Raw genomic sequence first — 20,826 nt, 5'->3', positions numbered from 1 at the left:
TCATTTTAACTCTCCTTTGCTGACTGATTTTAGTTTGGTTGCTAAATGTGACAGTTCTTTTACCCATTGACTGGGATGGAGAAAATTTTCTCCATTAGCTGGGATGGCGAGGAAAAGGGAGTATGCTCTCACTTTGCGGGATCTTAATTCTGGGCCTGGATCTATATTGTTGTGTTTATCTGTATATATTATGCTACTCATTATTTATATATATTTTTATTATCATATTGCTATAATATTAACATTTATATCATACTACAAGTAAAATTAAAAAATGAAATATATAAATAAGTGGATATTTATCCGAGCGATTGATATGGAGATGACCACGATTTTCTTTTCTAATATTTCTATAAACCATTTTTTTATATCTCCGTTTTCAAAATTTCATTGAGCAAATAAGCAAAAAAAACATACAAATCACAACCATTTTAAGCTATTAAAAATTTCCCTGTTATTTTCATTATATTAATTATATTTCCTTAACCTATATGAAAAATATAAAAAGAAACATGTCTTTGTAAAACGAGGGAGCAAGTCTTGTGAGCACGCGTGAGTAAATCACTCAAACATAAACGACATGACGTCATAGAATCAAACAACGTCAATCTAAAATCAAAACAAGGACAGCTTTGAAGGGAAGATAGAAAGCAAATGCCAAAATAAAAAAACCACCATCGCCAGAACCAGAAAGCACCAGCAATATCCTCCAAAATCCCATTAATTCTTCTTCCTGAACTTGATTCCACGTGGTGGCATGTCTTTTCTTGTGTCATTTGTCCATAATAGACATGAATCGGTTATCTACCATCACAGGAATACTGCCTTGTATGTGCTCTTGTAAGCTCAACAGAGATGCCCACCTTGTGGGTTTCGGGTTTGGAGTTGAGTTGCAGAGAAAGCAGCGGTTGAAGAGGAAGTTTAAGTTTGCTGTGAGTGCGGACTTGTCAAGGGCTTTCTCTCCGAGATTGGGTTTGGACTCTCAGGTCATTTGCTCTCTTTTACTCTTTCTACCTCTGCTTTATGTTTGGGTCAAATTCTTGGCGATAGTCTTTGGTGTTTCATGAAATTACTGAGTGACTTGAGAGTGTTATATATTGTTTTGAGGAAATCTAGGGGAATAGAGTTTCGACAATGGGTTTCGTTTTTCTCTTTCTAAATCTTTTGATGATCAGATAGTCAACAATTGGAGATTTGATGGTGTCCCTATCTTAGTGGTTTGAAGTTTGAACTCTGAAGCCCTTTAATAGGCTAATGGTTCATTCAAATTTGATGACAATTAAAACTTTTTTCAATGCTGCACAGCGCATCTTAGTGATTTCTTAACGGAACATTAAATTGAAATTTGAATAGTTAGAGTTCAATTTTTGCCCCTTAAATGCTTAATGAGTTAGAAATTGTAACGATATAGGCGTCTATATCCCAATTTATTTTGATCAAACTGACGCGTCTTTATTCTGATTAGAATGTTGTCCAGTCTTATGATCTATCGCAGTTTCCTTGGATTGGTCCAATTCCTGGGGATGTTGCTGAAATTGAGGCATATTGTAGAATATTTAGCACAGCTGAACGACTTCATGCTGCGTTGATGGACACATTATGCAATCCTGTGACCGGGGAATGTGGTGTTTCATATGATTATGAGGAAAAACCGTTATTGGAAGATAAAATAGTGTCCGTGCTTGGTTGCATGCTATCACTTTTAAATAAAGGAAAAGGTGATGTTCTTTCAGGAAGATCTTCCATCAAGAATTCCTTTCATGCCACAGATGTAAGCATGATGGAGGATAAGCTTCCTCCACTTGCCATTTTTAGGAGTGAGATGAAGAGGTGTTGTGAGAGTTTGCATGTTGCTCTTGAAAACTATTTTACACCTGATGATAATCGAAGCTTGGATGTATGGAGGAAACTGCAGAGGCTGAAGAATGTCTGCTACGATTCTGGCTTCCCCCGTTATGATGATTACCCTTGTCATACGCTGTTCGCAAATTGGAGTCCTACTTATTTATGCACTTCTAAAGAAGACATGACATCCGTGAATTCTGAAGTAGCATTTTACAGTGGTGGTCAGGTAACAGAGGAAGGTTTGAATTGGTTAATTGAGAAGGGATTCAAGACCATTGTAGACCTCAGAGCAGAAACTATAAAAGATAACTTTTATCAAGCAGCTGTAGATGCTGCTGTGTTGTCTGGAAAATTTGAATTGATTAGAATTCCTGTTGAAGTTAGGACAGCTCCTTCAGTGGAGCAGGTTGAGAAGTTTGCATCTTTAGTTTCAGATTACAGCAAAAGGCCCATCTATCTTCATAGTAAGGAAGGGGTATGGAGGACTTCTGCAATGATCTCCAGATGGAGGCAGTACATGATGCGCAGTGCATCTCTGTTCAGTACTCCCAGTGATATGGTACAACAAGATACCAATGAAACCAGAGAATTGCAGGCACCTTCTATTATAGAAGAGACGTCCCTCCTGGAACAGAAAAATGGATCACTGAAAGAGGCTTTGGATAAACTTCATGGTTTAAATGGAGTGTCAAATGAATTTGCGTCTCCACTTAATGATGAAATGGGCCAAAGCCTTAATGGGGCCTACAATGGTCTTGTTTCTGTTCAGGATACAACATCTATAGAAACACTTGTTAATGAGGGAAAATTTTCAGAAAACGTCTGCGGGGAAACTGACCCTCTCAAGGCTCAAATTCCTCCTTTTAATATCTTCTCCAAAGCAGAGATGTCCAGCTTTTTTAGGACTAAGAGAATTTCACCTCCCATTTATTCAAGTTATCAGTTTTGCAAGTTCAACAAGTCGCCTGTTTCAACAGAAACACATTTTAGGAAGGTGCAAACAAGTGAGATTGTGGGTGTTGATCCCATGTCAGGGCTTGAGGGGGCAAAAAGATCCAGTGGATCAGCTAGTAGTGAAAATCTATCTCCAGAACTTGAGAACTCTTCTATTGAAGGTCAGAATCATCTGAAAAGCAGTAGTTTGATATCTATTGGTTCAAATTTGCATGCATTCAGTGAAGGGGAAAGGTATTCCGTTCCCGAAATTAATGTTGGTACGATTGTGAAGGACAGCTTAAATGAGCATGTTACATCTAAATCTGTTGATGGTCAGGCATTAGGCTTCAGTGATGATGAGTTGGGCTCAATTGAAGGAGACATGTGTGCTTCTGCAACTGGGGTTGTAAGAGTGCAGTCAAGAAGGAAATCAGAAATGTTTTTAGTAAGAACTGATGGTTTTTCTTGTACCAGAGAAAAGGTCACTAAATCTTCCTTGGCCTTCACTCATCCAAGTACCCAGCAACAGATGCTTATGTGGAAATCAACACCAAAGACTGTATTGCTGTTGAAGAAGCTGGGGAAGGAACTCATGGAAGAAGCTAAAGAGGTATCATTCAAGAGCATACACCTGGTTCCATACTGCATTAGATTGTTAAAAAAATTCTCTCTTGCACACTGATTTTCTAAGCCAGAGTTCTGTGAATATTACTACTTGTTACTGTTGCTGAATTTGATATTGCAATATGTGAGTTCTGATGAGAGGCCTGGATTTTTGTGCACACATAAGTCCAAATCATCTGTTTGCATTATAATCTTTCTCAACACTTATATGAGGTGTGAAGGAACATGTGAATGAATAACAAGAAATTTCTATTGATTTCTCTTGAATCTTGTCTTCCCTTTCTCTATGTTATTGTTCTCTTCCTCTAATACTTCCTCAACAAACACCAATCTCTGTTAATAATTGAACTAAGAATTGAATCAACCAATTAGCTGAGTTCGGGAACTAACATCTTATTAGCTTATGCATTATTGATTATTGAAAATAGTGCTGTAAAATGTCTCAAACATGAGTATTAGCTTACAAAGAAATTGCCTCTCTGCAATTTATTATGGAGGTCTTACATTTCATTTTCCTGCAATGAATTTTCCCACTGTAGCGTGTAGGCCAAGGAAATATTATTGACAGACTTTAGCAGTGTACTTTTTCATTCATATACTGTGCCATTCATTCCATAAGCTGTGCGAGTTTGTAGCCAATTTCTCTCAAATAAATCTCGAGGATCAAGTTCGCTGGAAATGTAAGAACCATTGAATATAAGTGCTAGTTATATACCTTGGCCTATTCTGTTCTCTTAACCACCTTGCAATATCTGGTGGTGCTCCTTCAAAATTAGGGACCTAGTCAATGACAATGTAGAAAGAGATGATTCTCCTTAATTTCAATTAATCTGTACATGGGTATATATATACAATTGATTTCTATAATTGTGTTCTACTAATTAGGAAGAAATCCTAAATAAGAAATCCTAAATAGGAATACAGAATACAGAATATATAAAGAAATAATATAGTGATTGACTTTCTATAACACTCCCCCTCAAGTTGGAGCATAGATGTTAATCATGCCCAACTTGTTACAAATGTAGTCAATCATAGCTCCATTCAGAGCTTTTGTAAAAATATCTCCTAACTGCTCTCCAGTTTTGATGTGCCCTGTTGAGATGATCTGTTGTTGAATCTTTTTACGAACAAAGTGACAATAATCTCAATATGTTTGGTCCGCTCATTAAACACCGGATTAGAAACAATATGGAGAGCAACTTAATTATCACACCACAATTTCACAGGCAGGGAGGTCTTAAAACCTGTCTTATCTAGTAATTGAAGTATCCACATTACCTCACATACTGATTGTGCCATGGCTCTATATTCGGATTCAGCACTATATCGAGAAACTACACTCTGCTTTTTGCTTCTTCAAGACACCAAATTTCCTCCAACAAAAACGTAATATCTAGTAGTTGATCTTCTGTCAACCTTAGATCCAGCCCAGTCGGCATCTGAAAAACATTCAACATTCAAATGCCCATGATTACCATATAACAAACCTCTTCCTGGAGCGCCCTTCAGATAACACAAGATTTGTCCCAAGGCTTCCCAATGAGCAACAGTTGGGGAAGACATAAACTGACTTACCACACTAACGGCATAAGCAATGTCAGGACGAGTGACTGTAAGGTAGTTCAATTTTCCTACCAATCTCTTGTATCTCTCTGGATCTTCAAATAACTCACTATCCCCTGCTAACAGTTATAAATTTGGAGTCATTGATGTACTACAAGGCTTAGCACCTAATTTTCCTGTCTCTGTCAATAAATCGATGACATATTTTCTTTGAGATAAGAAAATACCCTTCTTACTTCTCATAACTTCAATACCCAAGAAATAGTTTAACAATCCCAAGTCTTTAGTCTGAAACTGGGTTTGGAGGAAGGTTTTAAGAGATGAAATACCTGCAGAGTCACTCCCAGTGATGACAATGTCATCCACATAGACTACCAGGAGAATTAGACCAGCCTCAGATTGCCTATAAAATACTGAGTGATCACACTTACTCTTTTCCATACAAAATTCCTGTACTGCTTAACTGAATCTTCCAAATCAGGCCCTAGGACTTTGTTTCAAGCCGTAAAGAGACTTTCAAAGCCTACAAACTTTACCCAACTCCCCCTGAGCAACAAACCTAGGTGGTTGTTCCATATACACCTCTTCCTGAAGATCACCATGAAGGAAAGCATTCTTGATATCCAATTGGTGCAGGGGCCAATCATATGTAGCTGCTAAAGAGATAAATAAGCGAACAGAAGTAAGTTTAGCTATAGGAGAAAAAGTGTCAGAGTAGTCAACCCCATATGTCTGAGCATATCCTTTTGCTACAAGGCGTGCTTTTAACCTAGTCACAGAACCATCAGGAATAACTTTTATTGTAAATACCCATTTGCAACCAATAGCTTTTTTACCAGTGGGCAACGGCAACAGTTCCTATGTACCATTAGCATCTAAAGCCTCAATTTCCTCTTTCATAGCAGCACACCAGCTAGGATGAGATAGTGCCTCACTAACAGTATTAGGGATAGGACAGAGTCTAAAGAAGTAACAAAACACCGAGAACAAGAAGACAATTGATTATAAGAAACAAAAGAAGAGATAGGGTAAGTATATGAACGTTTACCTTTACGAAGAGCAATAGGCAAGTCTATATCAGAATCATGATCAGTATGAGGTACAGGATCTCCCAAAGAAGTAGCTGGTGGAGGATCTGGGTCAGGAATCTCCAATCTCCTGGAATAAACATGAACAACGGGAGGTCGAGTAGGTCTTGAGACAGAAGGATCAGGCTGTGGGAGAGGACTAGACATTGGTTGGACAGTATATATTAAGAGATCATCCTCCTCCCCCTGACTCTCATACACAGATGATGGAGGAAAAATGGAGTGGACTAAAAAAATATGACATCTGCAGAAACAAGATAACGATTAAGAATAGGAGAGAAACAGCGGTATCCTTTTTGGAGCCAGGAGTACTCAAGGAAGACACATTTGAGAGACTTTGGATCCAATTTAGTAATTTATGGACGAACATTACGCACAAAACAGGTCCAACAAAAAATACGGGGTTCAACAGGGAACAAAGATTTTGTAGGAAACAAAGCAGTATAAGGAATATCCCCATTAAGGACAGAAGACGACATACGATTGATCAAAAAATATGCCATAGAAACTGCATCCGCCCAAAAGTGTTTAGGAACTTTCATCTGAAATAGAAGAGTACGAGTTACCTCAAGAAGATGCTGATTTTTTCTTTCGGCCACGACATTTTGGGATGGGGTATCCACACAGGAAGACTGATGAAGAATGCCATTTTGTGTCATATAAGACTGAAATTGTGCTGAAAAGTATTCTTTGGCATTGTCACTTCTTAATATGCCCACAGAAATATTAAATTGAGTTTTGATTTCATTACAAAAGGCACAAAAGATAGAAAACAACTCAGAATGATTCTTCATTAAATATAACCAGGTAACACTAGAGTAATCATCAATAAAAATAACAAAATAACAAAATCTAGTTTTAGAAGTAACAGAACAAGGACCCCAAACATCAGAATGAACTAACTCAAAAAAGGATGAAGCTCGTTTATTGACTCTAGACACAGAAGGCAAACGATAATGTTTTGCAAACTGACATGACTCACATTCTAGTACTGATAAAGACTGAAATTGAGGACACCGCTTCATGGTAGACAAAGAAGGATGACCCCATTTATAATGAGTTTCAAGAAGTGTTAAGATACTGGAGCAAACAAGCAACCGCGGTACATAATTTTCCAGAATGTAGAGACCACCTGACTCACATCCTCTACTAATAATCTGCTTCGTCGTAAGATCCTAAAACAAACACTGGTCAGGAAAAAAGGAAACAGAACAATTTAATGTACGAGTAAGTTTACTAACAGAAAGTAGATTAAAAGAGAATTTTGGTAGACACAAAACAGATGACAAAGAAATTGACGAAGTCGGGTTCGCAGTTCCAGAACCCATGATACAAGAAGTAGAACCATCAGCTAAATTAACCATAGAGGAAGTGAGATTAGACTGAAAAGTAGATAAAAGACTAGAATTATCTGTCATGTGATCTGTCGCACCAGAATCAATAACCCATTTGGATGAGGAAGACACAAGGCATATAGTGGATTTACCTGATTCAGCGATCGCAGTGATAAGAGAACTGTTAGGCTTTAGAGATGCCTGATACTAGGAAAACTGTGCAAAATCCTCTGCAGATACCAAAATAGTTTTCTCAGAGGAAGATACTGTAGAATCCTCTGCTGCCATATTTGTCATCTGTGATCGTTGATTTTTCCTCTGAAGTTGCGGACAATTATATTTTGTATGGCCAGGCTCATGGCAATAATAACAAATGACTCCTCTTGAGTCCTGATTAGAACTAGTCTCTCTATTACGCTGATTACTTCTGTTGCCTGTAATTTCTCCTCTACTTCCTCTTCTATTACCCTGTTGTTCATTTGGATTACGGCTAATAAGAGCACTATTGGCAAGTTGTGAAGATTGGGTACTTTCTGTACGAAGGACCCGTGTGAACGTTTCATGCAAAGAGGAAATCTCAGAACTGGAGAGAATCTGAGATTTAGCAGTCTCATACTGTGAAGCAAGGCCTGCAAAAAAACTCATTACAGCCAGTTGCTCCCGTTGGGCCTGCCGAACTTTCACATCAGGGCTAAAAGGCAACAATACATTAAGTTCCTTATATACCTGTTTAAAATCCATAAAATAAGCCGTGAGAAACTTATTCTCTTTCTCATCACGGTAGAATGCCTTACAAACATCATAAATACGTGAGATATTCCCTTTACCAGAATACAAAAAATCTAAGTAATCCATCAATTCCTTAACAAATTCACAGTGATTAACTAAACTAATTACCTCACTGTGAATTGAGTTTCGAAGCTGCAAAAACAATCGAGCTTCCTCTCTTAGCCAAGTTTGTCGTGTATCATCAGTAGGTGGATATTTAGTAAGGTGATCATCCTTATCAATGCTACGCAAATAGACCCTAACAGTCTTACTCCACTCCAGATAATTCGAACCATTAAGTTTGTGTTCCGTGATCTTAGTCATCACCAGAATTACATCAGAAATAATATTCTTATTGTCTGTCATTTGTTGAGACAAAGAAAACTAACCGAAACGCTAATCCAAAGTGTTTACAGTTGCAAAATAACCCAAAATCACAAATCAAGCAAATACTGAAATAGGATCTGAGAGCTAAACCTAAGAAGTCCTTTAATGGTGTACTGGATTAGGCAACAGCACACAGTGGTGGAATGAGGGGGTTGAGGCGACGCCGGTGATGTTGATCGGAGTCGAAATAGCCGGTCGGCGGCCAAGGTCTCTCCTGAGCTGAGTGGTGAGAACAAATAGTCACCCTAGATAGATGACCTGCTCTGATACTATGTAGAAAGAGATGATTCTCCTTAATTTCAATTAATCTGTACATTGGTATATATATACAATTGATTCCTATAATTGTGTTCTACTAATTAAGAAGAAATCCTAAATAAGAAATCCTAAATAAGAATACAGAATACAGAATATACAAAGAAATAATATAGTGATTGACTTTCCATAACAGACAACATGATCTTAATGGTTCTTGTTTCCAGAGGAATGGGATGCCTTTCATGAAACAGGTATTTAAGTGGACATCCTGCCTTTCTTTTATTTGCATTGAAGGATATATGAAAATAGATTCATTGGTGACTGTGAGCACAACTGAGATCACCTTATTTCCATCTAGTCAAATATTCTAACTGCATGTTCTGCATCCAACGTGCAGGTTGCCTCTTTCCTTTATCACCAAGAGAAAATGAATGTGCTTGTTGAACCTGATGTTCATGACATATTTGCCACAATCCCAGGATTTGGATTTATTCAGACCTTTTACAGTCAAGATACTAGGTAATGTAAATTGCGATCCAATGTGTCATGTCTCTTTATCGTTCTTCATGTCTGGCAACCTATGTACCTCTCTAATGCCCCTGATGCAGTGATCTTCATGAAAGGGTTGATTTTGTGGCATGCTTGGGGGGAGATGGGGTTATACTCCATGCATCAAATTTATTTAGAGGTGCTGTTCCTCCTGTTGTATCCTTTAATCTTGGATCTCTTGGATTTCTGACTTCTCATAATGTAAGCTCCAATTTCATCTCTTATCTTTTATTCTGTGTTTTATGCAGTATGCTTCATAAATGATCATTTGGTTGATTACTTCCTTTCTTTTCTCCCTTGATATAGTTTGAAGACTACAAGCAGGACTTAAGACAGGTCATTCATGGGAATAAGACAGTGGGTGGTGTTTATATAACCCTCAGAATGCGCCTCCATTGTGAAATATTTCGCAATGGTAAAGCAGTTCCTGGGAAAGTTTTTGATGTCCTAAATGAGGTGGTTGTTGACCGGGGTTCTAATCCATATATTTCAAAGATTGAATGTTATGAACATGATCGACTTATAACCAAGGTGAGGTCTGAAGTTTCACGTCCCAAAAGATATTCTAAAAAATTCTTCTATTATGCCCTTGACTTTGATGGAACAATTATCCTAGCTTTGTGGCTCACCACAACTTAGCTTGAAAGCTGGTTCATTGCAGCAATGGCCTGCTTATGCAGTATTTTGCACTTGTAAAATCAAATATAGGACAACAGAAATTCTCATATCTTCTGTGATGTTTTTGGCTGATAAATAACTTGTCTTCTAGGTGCAAGGTGATGGAATCATAATAGCCACACCTACTGGAAGTACTGCTTATTCTACAGCTGCAGGAGGTTCCATGGTACATTTACATATTGGGTTTCTTTTAAAATTTGAAATGTTTTCTTTATATTTTAATACGTGTATGTAAATAAATAATGAATGCTACATGCACACACACATAAGCACACATTGTACTTTACATTTGAGCCAGGCCAAAGTCAAAAAGATCTAAGGTAAGCTTGGCCCAAATTTTTATTGTGCCTCATTTTATTTGACCAAATTTGGTTCACCGTGAATTTTCTTGACCAAAGTCAACTCACATAAAGCTTATCTCAAAATTTCAGGCTGGATAAAAAAGGTTTTTGGGTTAGTTAAACACAAATGACATTCTTAGTTTTAGGGATTTTTGTTTCATCACAATTCATGGGAACTTTATGAATGTGTGTTTGTAGTTCAAGAATTATTAGAGCTGAGAATTTTGAGATAAAATTCTATTGAAATGAATAACATGGGATTGTTTAGGGGTGGCCACGGTTCAGGAACCGCCGGTTTAGGTTCAATGAAATCATGAACTTGAACTAAACCACTAAGGGACGGTTTGGAAGATGGTTTCTAAACCGCCAGTTCCGGTTCGAGCCCCGATTTAAAACGGTTTGAAGGGCGGTTCGAAAAAGGACAGTTCAAGACGGTTTAGGGGACGATTTGGATGCGGTTTAGGGGTGGTTTAAGGGTGACTTAGACCAAAAAAATTAGAGAAAAATTTTATTGATTCAGAATTTAAGTTATATTTGTAAAAATATTTTAATTTTTCTTATAAATCTTTCAATCAAAATAAAATAAGAAAAAAGAGAATGAAAATAATTTATCTTTAAGAAAAATTTAATAAGTAAAGACTTGAACTTGATTAAAAAACTAGAGATGAAAATAATTTTTTTTAAAGAAATTAGTAAAAGCGTATGAACTTAATTTTACCTATGTATCCCTTTAGGATTTAGAGGAATCAAAATTTCTAGTTTTATTGCTTACCTTTTCATAAAAATTATATGATAATTGATAATTAAAAAAGTATAAAAGAGAAAAAAAAAATAAAATAGAGGGTATTGAAAATTTTATTGAGAATATAAAATAACAATAAAGTAAATAAGATAGTATTAAAAATTTTAGTGAGTATATAAAATAATAAAGTAGAAAAATTGAGAGAGTACTGAGAATTAAAAGGAGTGTAGAAAATAATTATTTAAAGAATTTGAGAGATTAAAAAAGTATTAAGAATTAAAGAGAATGTAGAAAATAATTGTGTAGAGAATTAATGATATATATAAATGAATTAGGAGTAGGGTGAGATATTTATTGAATTTTTTTGTATTTAAATTGCAGGTTTGGTCCGGTTCGAAATCATTGGTTCAATCCGGTTTGGAACCGCCGGTTCACGGTTCTTGAAAAATATGAACCCGAACCAAACCGCATAAGGACTATTTCGGTCTGGTTCGAAGTCGGTTTCGATTTTGACCAGTTTTGGTCCGGTTTTGACCGAACCGGTTTCAGTTCGGTTCCGGTTCATAACCGAACCGTGGCCACCCTGGGATTGTTTATTCCACTTGTTTCTCTCTCCCCTTACTATTGCACCTTGATAGGAGACATAAAATTGGTATTCCCAGTGCATGAGGCTCCTGGATTATGAGGATAGTTGGGGGAGTGTCATTAAGAGTATGTTGTGTACTTGTGTCTTCGGTAAATGACTTCATTAAATAAATTCTGTACATTGTGCTGTCTTGGAACTGTCACTAATATATCAGCATGACATGCAGATGCTTAGGAGCTATTGATGTGATCTTACACTGAGACGGGGAGAGAAAAGCTTTAGTTTAGTTATTACATGGTAGAATGGATAAACCTAAGGATTTCTTTTTAGGTATTATTCACTTTACTGTGGATGTCCTAACTTAAAATTTTAAAATTCTCCACTTCCTGCACCCTAACATCATTCAAACGATAACATCCCCTGCATATATCCATACCTGGCTCTTCCATCAATTAAATTTCTGTAACAACCTTTAAAACCCTGTCTTTCTTCTTCCAGAAAACACTTTAACCAGGTCTTGTGATTCCAGCAAATCAAGCTGCATCTTTTATCTAAAACATCAATCAGTCTGTTGACTCTGTTCTCTACTAAACCTATGAATCTTGCACCTCCTTGTTCAATTTTTACAAGCCTTAACTCACCATAAAAATATGAGATTGACCTGAATCCATCTCAGTTAAGCTTCAAAACAGGCTCTATTGTGCAATTAAACCAATGCTTCATAAGCTTCCTTTGATCTGGCATTGAAGTGTTAATATTTTGATTTATACAAGTTAGCAAATTTAATGTGCATATGTCATTGATAAATTTGATAAGTATATCCAAAATAAATAAAATGGAATGAAAGAAATAAGAAAAAAAAATTTTGAAAAATAGAAGTATCTTCTCTTCCTAGAAATGGCCTGAATTTTATTCTGATCTCATTTTTTAAAACAAACGCTAAATTTTTGTTGAAACAATAATGCTCCAGGGTTATTGCATCTAATTAATTTTGATGGATAAACAACTCATACTGAAATGCACTACTCGAATGCATGTGCATCCTGTTTACCCCAATCTGTCCACACTCTCTCTCATTTAGGCCGGTCATACTTCCAGATTCTGCTAGGCTGGAATTAAAGGTAAATTAAAGGTCATAATTCTGGTCTTGGTGATCATATTCCTTGCAGATATTCTTCAGCCAGACAATTTAAACATTTTTTGAAATTGGGCAGATTCCAGATGATGCTCGAAGCAATGTATGGGTTTCTTTTGATGGGAAGAGAAGGCAGCAACTCTCAAGAGGGGATTCTGTCCAGATATCTATAAGCCAGCACCCACTCCCAACAGTCAACAAATCTGACCAAACAGGTGCTTGGTTTCACAGCTTGATTCGCTGCCTGAACTGGAATGAGAGGCTAGATCAGAAGGCCCTGTGAAGCTTCAGAAACTGAAGAGGAGCCTAGTCCATTTCCATTTCTGGATTGAGGTTTGTGTAAATTAATTAATGTACAGATTGAAAATAAAAATGACCACAGAAAATTTTACTGATGCTGAGTTAATACTATTCATCACAACATAGGCTTCCATGTGAAGCTAGGTTTTGCCATCTTTCTCTCTCTCTTTCTCTCTCTCTCTCTTCTCTATTAAAAGCATTAAAGATTGTATTACATACGGTCAACAATTACTGGTAATAAAATATAAACTTACAGCTCTTTTGAACATCTAATTTTGATTGATCAATGCTTGGTTTCTTGTACTAGACTACTAGTTTGGTACTATAGTTAATTTTATTTCCACGTGATATTCTAATTAACTGTGATGTGGTAATGCTAGGAGGGAGGAGGGTCCACCTATATGAAAAAACTGAGCGTGAAAGCATAGCAGGACACATGACAAAGTTGATTTTCTTATATATACAACTAATGTTGTGTCTGGCTTTTCTTGGTTGGCCCTCTGGAACTTGTTGAATGCTGAAAATATATAGTGGTCAGTTGTTTTTTCTTTTTTTTTTTTTTTTTAAACTGTACTGTTATTGTTAGGTGTGCTCCGTTAGAAGTCTGCATTGTTGTTAGAAGTCTGCATTGTTAGTGGATTAGAATTACTAATGGGTTCTACCGGAAAGGGATTGTGTGTATATTTGAAAAATAAATTATCTAGATACTATTTTTTTGAGGAATGGGGGATTCAAATCTCACATCTTTCTTACCAATCAGTCTTTAAGACCAAAGTGGATGGAGTTGGCAGGTTAGAAGCTTCAAACTAGGACACGGATTGAAGAAAATTTTTAATAACTGGACACGTTCTAATGACAGTGGGGAATACATTGACCTCCTTGACAATGAGTTTCTTGCCAGATCAGTATCACAAACACAAGAATATTTGGTTCATTGTAGAAACTTGCAAGGTCTGTTTTATGTAATGAATACATATTGACGGTTGATAATAGATGTACATGAATTTATCATGATCAGTAAAATTATTATAAAATTATTATATTACTATTATACATGCAATGATTGTATTGAATAAATTTTCAGGATTTACTTTCTTAATTTAAGAAAAGTTATGCTTCTTTACTGCATGGAATATCTACGACGCTAAGATTTTTTTATTTTTTTTTAAATAGGAATTGCTAAGTATTTATCATATGTCCGTAGATATATCATAGTTATTAAAGGTTCAAGGCGCACTAAGGCGCCAAGGAGTCTTGGAGCCTAAGCGCAAGGCGCAATGTGTAGGCGCACGCCTGAGCGAGGTGAGGCGCAAAAGTGAAAAATTTTAAAAATTCATAAAAGTCAAATAAATGTGATGCTTTTCTTTTTTTTTTTTTTTTGGCATATATCTTGAATTAGATTTGTTGGTTTGAGTTTAAGTGTTAATCCATTTTGTCAATGCAAGTGCTCGCTAAAAATGGAAATAAAGAAGGCATGTCTTTCCAAAATCTTGTGCCTGGAACAAAGGCGCACACTTAGGCGCATAAGGTGATAGGGTTTGAGCCTGGAGCCCTTTATAACTATGGGATATATATTATTGATTTTGATGAAAACTGAGAACTTTATATTTGAAGGTTGTGTATGTAGGAAAAAAGGGAAGAAAGGACTCATTGTAGTGAGTTAGGTGTGAACTGTGGACCTTTAATTTTTTTTTTTTTGGGCAGGTGAGTTATGATCACTTGCCACTTTTGCAGTTTGAACTCTCACGTTGTATCTATGTAGACATGTCTATTTGATTGTTTCTGTTGAAGTCTCTCTTAACACGTCGCTTAGGTCAACAATAACGACCACCAATGAACAAACCAACCTGTCAAATATGGTGTAATCGAGCAAATAGTGTAGTTAGATTAGAAAACTTGAGATCTTGAAGCTTTAATCGAGTGTTTCAAGCTCGTTTTACCATACCTCTCAGCTCAAGATGGTATGGTGAAAATGAAGAACTAATCGTTTCTTAGAAGTAAAGTTTGATTAAATGGAACACAAAGCAAAAAGCTTAGCATGCCCGTGCAATGAATAACCCAGCCATTAAGAAAGAAAAGAGAAAAACAATGTAAAGCAAACAAAGATACCCAGCTTTCTTTTCTCTTCTTCTGTGTTATTTTGGAGAAAGAAGCTTTCAGGATTATTGAGGCAAATCTTTGTCAGTATGACCCATAAACTAGAAATTAATGGGAAATTAAAAAAATGAATTAATAGGTGTAATCCTCTAAAATTGAAATTGCACCTAGTTGCATATTCACACGGTCCTCACAGCTTGGAACCTTGGTTCCTTGGGAAGGAACTTCTGCTCTGCATAAACAGACATGTAATCACCAAACACAAACTTGGGGTATTCTTGACGATTCATCTCCTGGTTAGCTCTCTCCACCAGTTTTGGTGCAGGAGCTATTGTAGCTTTGAGGGATGGGTTATAGAATGAAGCAATTGACCTTCTGTTCCCGTTAGGAGTGACCAGAACCCTGTGCCAGGTACTTTTGTACCTGCCATTGCTTAGGACCTCAATCTGATCACCGGTGTTTATGATAATAGTGTTTTTCAGTGGCTGGACATCAATCCATTTTCCATCCTTGAGGATTTGAAGACCTCCCACCTCATCATCTTGGAAGAGTAAGATGACACCTCCGGCATCTGTGTGAGCTCGAAGGCCGTTCACCAGCTCTGGATGAGGACATGGTGGATAGTGGCCAACCTTGGTACCAAAAAAGCAGTTGTCTCCTTCTCCGCCATTGAATGCCTTCTTGATGTATCCTTTGGGTAAGCCCAAATTCTCATCCATTACTTCCATGACCCTCTCAGCCAATTTCTTCAGTTCACCTCTGTATTCAGCCATGGTTTCCCTGTCATGGATGTCAGAATTTATTTCACATACGTCATCTTTTTCTTTGTATATTTTCTTGAAAATTGCGGTGCTAATTTATAGGAGCTTACCTGAATCCAGGGGTTTCTGATGGCCACTGGTTGTCATCTAGGAGAATGAAGACATCTTCCCAGTCCGTATTCTCCAATTTCTCACCATTTTTCTTCTCTGCCAAATCCTTCAATGAGTTCATCGGTTTGGAGTTCTTGAAATTTTCCTCCCTTTCCAGCTTGTAGCACTCTGAGCAAACCTTCTTCACCCTCTCCAGGAGCTCCTCTGGAATTCCATGGTTCACCAGCTGCAACCCATAAATCGTATAATACACATCTTAGAACCCTTTTCAGTTTTCATAGGAATAACACAGAATTCTTACGCAAAAGAAAAGTTGTTCTCATTGATCTATTCCTGATCAAAGCTTGGAAGTTCCTGAAACAGTAAAAAAAATACCTGGAAGAACCCCCATTCCTCGCACCCATTAGCGATCTGAGCCATTATCTTGGTTCTCTCCTCACCAGAACCGTTAACCTTAGAGAAATCAATCACTGGAATTGCCATTGTAGGAAAGGAATACAATTGAGAGAGAGAGAGAGAGAGAGAGAGAGAGAGAGAGAGAGAGTTTGTTAAGAGTGTGAATATGCTTGGCTATGTTTACTTCAGTGATGGATGCAAATGAGGGATGAATAGGTCTATTTATAGAAACATTTGCCGCCATTCATCGTCATCCTTGAACGTCAACTACGACTACCTTTCACTTCCTTTTATGTAAACTAGCTGTTTGGGTGAGGTGTGAGTGGGTGTGGATGACTATGGGAATTTCATCATAATCAATTGTTAAAATTAATTTATTTATTCTGTATACAATGATTATATGAAATAATTTCTTCAAATTATGATCTTTATTCTTGTAATTTATCTTTTAAAGTTTAAATAAAAAAACATGCAAGAACACAAGGTTAAGGTCTATGCTTAGCCTTTAAAAACTGCTTAGTGCTTACCGACAACACAAGCATTCTTTCAGGTGATGCATGCCTAATTAATTTTTCATAATTGAAATTATTTTAATATTTTTATGAGAAATTCTTGATTAAACCCGATTTATCCTATGACTTCTCTACTGCAGATCTTGCGTATTGAATGTGATTAGTATTAATTAACTTTTAATTAAGAAATACTTCCACCGAACAAAACCTAATTACCAGGCTTACCCTGCAGTGACATATATGCTAAACAAAAGCAAGCATGGCTTCTCTTCTCTACTATTCAGATGGATCTAACTCTTTGACTTGCTAGATAATTTGAGTCTGAATTCTTGGCATGTCTCTGATATCATGTGCGATATATATATATATATATATATATATATATATATATATATATATATATATATATATATATATATATATATATATTGTATTTCACGTTGATAACTCTTTACCTACTCCTCCATTAATCTTGTTGACCACTCCCATTATAAATTAATATATTATCTTGTAAACCCTAAAACCCCTTTTGACTGGGAAATTCTACCCTCTTCTAGGGACAAGTGGTCACGTCATATTGAATTAATACTACACTGATTTGCGGTCATAGTTGGAGGGCTAAGGAGAGGCAAATTAAGGTTTAGACTTCAATTTAATTATGAATAATTAATTAAAACTACACATAATCAAACATATTAATTAACTTAATTAACATTAAATCCAATCAATTAATTATCCATTTTTATTGTGAAAAATGATCTGTAAACTCAACCACGCTATATAATTTGGCGCATGTGTTTAGTTGGCCTTGTGATTGATTCTAATTGTGTCCGAATGTTAGGGTACATTTCTGAAGAGAACAGACAACAGTGGCCGTCTGATCAACAAGTGATGATGTTAGAAAACAAAGCAATTGCTGTATTTGTAAGACTGATGTTAGAAAAGCAATCTTGCTCCAATGCCAGTCTAATGGTCGGTTTCTGCATAATTGGCATGTTTCCAGATCCCATCATCTGTTGATCTGCTGCTCTATTTTTATCTTATTATATTGTATATTATTTGGCTAATTAATTATATATTCTTTTTTATACTTGAAAAATTCTTAAGAAAAGATAGGGTTGTTAGGGTATAATTTTCACTGTCTGGGATTATATTTTCATTTATAAAAGGGCTGCTTATTGATAAACTTTTAGATTTAAATTTAAAGTCTTATTATTTTAAAAATGATTTTAATTGACGCTCAGTTGTTTTGCAAAATATTTTTTATAAAAATTATTTTTTAAAAAAAATATTTATTTGATTTCAATATTAAATTAATAATATGCATTATATTATTTCTAGCGTTTTGGATTTTGGATGTCGAATATATATATATATATATATATATATATATATTGCCCCAAATGCACTCCCTCAAGACAATGTGGAATTGAAGGAAGTTTTCATCTTGAAACAGCTGAGATTGTGTACATGGATGGGGTGATTGATTCCCTTCCCTATTCCATCTTCTTCTTCCTCACATGCTCACTAATGGATGGTGTTTCTAACAGGCCAAAGAAAACTGGTCTAGAGTGCCTGTGGTTTGATTTTCTTTATTCTTTCTGTCTTCCTCTCTCTTTTCTTTTTTTTTTCAATTATAATTATTTGTATATATTTTCTTCAACAAATGATAATATTATATTTCTTTTGCTCTAATTTAATTAACATTGCTTAATGAATTTTTTATATATAATATAATATTTAATTAATTAAATAATTATGCCTGCAGAGTCTTCTTCAGCATCACTCGGTCCATACATATTTGTCAACCAAATTTCATTGGGAAATTAATCCAATTAAATATGGCTAAAGGTTCATATTTATGTTTGTGTCATCCATCAATGATTTAATTTAATACTAATGAGTTGATTAATTGAAGCTTCATTAATTAAATAATAAGTATATAAATTCTGCAACCACTTTTAGTTAGAGAATAATAACTACCCAATAGGATTTCGTAACTGTCACGTCCCAACCTATGGGCCGGACCGGCACTAGTAACTGGGCCAGCCTAAAGCCCCCGAGACCCGTAGTAAGCCTAACTGTTCCTTAACCCAACTCTAAGGCCCATTTGGGCCCAATTTCAAGAAACCAAACGGACAGAGTCCGGCCATAAAATGGACTTTCCAACGGGGAGTTTTCGACTCACCCAACCTGTAAACACAATAAATACTCAATTGGGGAGCTCAGCTCACCCTCCACTTACTCATCAGCATAAAAATAAATGGGAGCTTAGCTCCCTCATCCAATCCATCAAACATGCATAGAATATTAAGTTTACAGGTCCAAAATAATAATTTAGTTTACAGACCCAAATCAAATAAACATTTCTAACACATGCGGAAATTCTAAGATTTAACAAGTTTATACAAACATTAGTAATCGACCTGCGAGGGAGAAAGCAGGTTAACCTCAAAAATATCCTCCTGTGGCCTGAAAAAATTTTTGAACAGGAGTGAGCGTTCGACTCAGAGAGTAAAATATCAATTTTAACCATAATCTCTATAACTATCTAGAACTAATGCAACCTGTGGAGTGAAATGCAACATCAACAACATTTTCACATCATAACATCAAAAAGGTAATTTGGAGCACTCACACACCCTGTAGTATCAATCATAATATACGGGAGCTGATCCCCTATACAGCTCTCTTAAATCCAACCTGGTGCCAGCGAAAAACTCAAGCCGGACTTTCGCTTAATAAACCAAATCGGGGGTCCCAGCGAAGAACTCAAGCCGTGACTACCCCCTGAAGGATCGGGTCCCAGCGAAGAACTCAAGCAGTGACTACCCGTCCTATCTATAGTCCACACCACATCACACGCACGCCAACGCATGCACACTGCTCCAAATTATCCCAACAACATTATGGCACTTTAACAGTTATCAATGCAACATAAATCGTGCCTAGAGTTTAACTACATAAATATATGCATATAAGTGATGCATGGGCATGCTTGAACATATAATAATAGTGAAATTACAATTAAAATTAATATTTTACTCACAGACTTGACGGTGGTCACTGAGGCGGAGGAAGAAGGTCATTCCGCTCACTGACAATTTTATTACAATCATTTAATAAATTTGACTCAATACAAACAAAGAAAAAGACCAATACGTCCTAAGTCGTGCCGAAAATCCGGCAGAGTCTCCCCTATACCTAGGACCTACCCAACCTGCAAAAGGGCTCAAAACACACTTCTATACTCACAATCCATATATCCACAACTCAATCACATCACACAGCCCCTCCTGGGCCCATCAAATCAATCATCCATCACAATATGTAAAATTTCAATTTGTTCCTTATAATTGACCATTTTTGCAAAATCGCCCAAATAATCTCTAAAAATTCTAAAACTTTGCCCGCAGTCCTTAGCAATATTACTAAGCTATTGCAAGAAGAATCATAATTTTCTAAGCTACCACGAATATTTTATGGATTTTTAATCCTATTTAAGCACTAGAAAATTACGAAAAAATAAGGTTCGGGTTTACCTTTTCCGATTCTGACTTCGGGGACGCGCTCGGGACGTCTGACAATGGGGGGATAGCCAAAACCTCGATCCACCCGAGACTTTTCCAGAACTGTCTGTTCGCCGTAAATTCACTGCACTGCACAACTATCGAATTTCCGCGAATTGAAGATACCTACACGAAGCCCATAACACGGGGGTTAGTACATAAATTTTTCAGAATTTTCTAAGCTCATTAAATGCTTGAAAAACACTGCGAAGTTTCGTGGGACCCACCGAAAAACGGTGTCGG

The 20,826-nt window shown here is 36.4% G+C and overlaps 2 protein-coding genes across 5 annotated transcripts; one reads left to right on the top strand and one right to left on the bottom strand.

Moving 5' to 3' along the window:
• The first annotated feature begins 694 nt into the window (after nt 1-694).
• On the top strand, nt 695-14,188 carry LOC110667378 (NAD kinase 2, chloroplastic). 4 transcript variants are annotated; one of them, XM_058137442.1, is made up of 9 exons: nt 695-986; nt 1,466-3,391; nt 9,204-9,325; nt 9,415-9,556; nt 9,662-9,886; nt 10,125-10,213; nt 12,736-12,823; nt 12,917-13,170; nt 13,518-14,188. In XM_058137442.1, the coding sequence occupies exons 1-8, from the start codon at nt 792-794 to the stop codon at nt 13,118-13,120; spliced, it is 2,991 nt and encodes a 996-aa protein (XP_057993425.1). In that variant the 5' UTR covers nt 695-791; the 3' UTR covers nt 13,121-13,170; nt 13,518-14,188. The 4 variants fall into 4 exon arrangements, with proteins under 4 accessions (XP_057993425.1, XP_057993421.1, XP_057993424.1 ...); XM_058137438.1 differs by lacking the exons at nt 12,736-12,823; nt 12,917-13,170; nt 13,518-14,188 and adding an exon at nt 11,498-12,576 and having other exon boundaries at nt 696-986; nt 10,125-10,199; XM_058137441.1 differs by lacking the exons at nt 12,736-12,823; nt 12,917-13,170; nt 13,518-14,188 and adding an exon at nt 11,929-12,561 and having other exon boundaries at nt 696-986; nt 10,125-10,199.
• Nucleotides 14,189-15,170: 982 nt separating this feature from the next.
• LOC110667377 (1-aminocyclopropane-1-carboxylate oxidase 5) lies at nt 15,171-16,706 on the bottom strand. Its single transcript, XM_021828189.2, has 3 exons — nt 16,482-16,706; nt 16,106-16,332; nt 15,171-16,014 (listed from the first exon to the last, which is right to left on the bottom strand). Exons 1-3 carry the CDS (start codon nt 16,587-16,589, stop codon nt 15,414-15,416), a joined length of 936 nt encoding a protein of 311 aa, XP_021683881.2. The 5' UTR covers nt 16,590-16,706; the 3' UTR covers nt 15,171-15,413.
• Between the last annotated feature and the right edge of the window lie 4,120 nt (nt 16,707-20,826).

This window comes from Hevea brasiliensis, chromosome 16 (genome assembly GCF_030052815.1).
Source record: "Hevea brasiliensis isolate MT/VB/25A 57/8 chromosome 16, ASM3005281v1, whole genome shotgun sequence".
NCBI lineage: Eukaryota > Viridiplantae > Streptophyta > Magnoliopsida > Malpighiales > Euphorbiaceae > Hevea > Hevea brasiliensis.
The sequence above is the reverse complement of the archived record's forward strand: the minus strand, read 5'-3'. Positions and strand labels throughout refer to the sequence as shown.

Excerpts from the sequence above, each read along its gene's own strand:
- LOC110667378 (XM_058137442.1), top strand. The coding sequence starts at position 792 with ATGAATCGGTTATCTACCATCACAGGAATACTGCCTTGTATGTGCTCT. Across the intron at positions 9,887-10,124 it reads ATGATCGACTTATAACCAAG|GTGCAAGGTGATGGAATCAT; the intron begins GTGAGGTCTGAA and ends CTTGTCTTCTAG. Across the intron at positions 10,214-12,735 it reads TCCATGGTACATTTACATAT|CATGTGCATCCTGTTTACCC; the intron begins TGGGTTTCTTTT and ends ACTACTCGAATG.
- LOC110667377 (XM_021828189.2), bottom strand. The coding sequence starts at position 16,589 with ATGGCAATTCCAGTGATTGATTTCTCTAAGGTTAACGGTTCTGGTGAG. Across the intron at positions 16,333-16,481 it reads AGGAATGGGGGTTCTTCCAG|CTGGTGAACCATGGAATTCC; the intron begins GTATTTTTTTTA and ends TATGGGTTGCAG. Across the intron at positions 16,015-16,105 it reads TCAGAAACCCCTGGATTCAG|GGAAACCATGGCTGAATACA; the intron begins GTAAGCTCCTAT and ends CATCCATGACAG.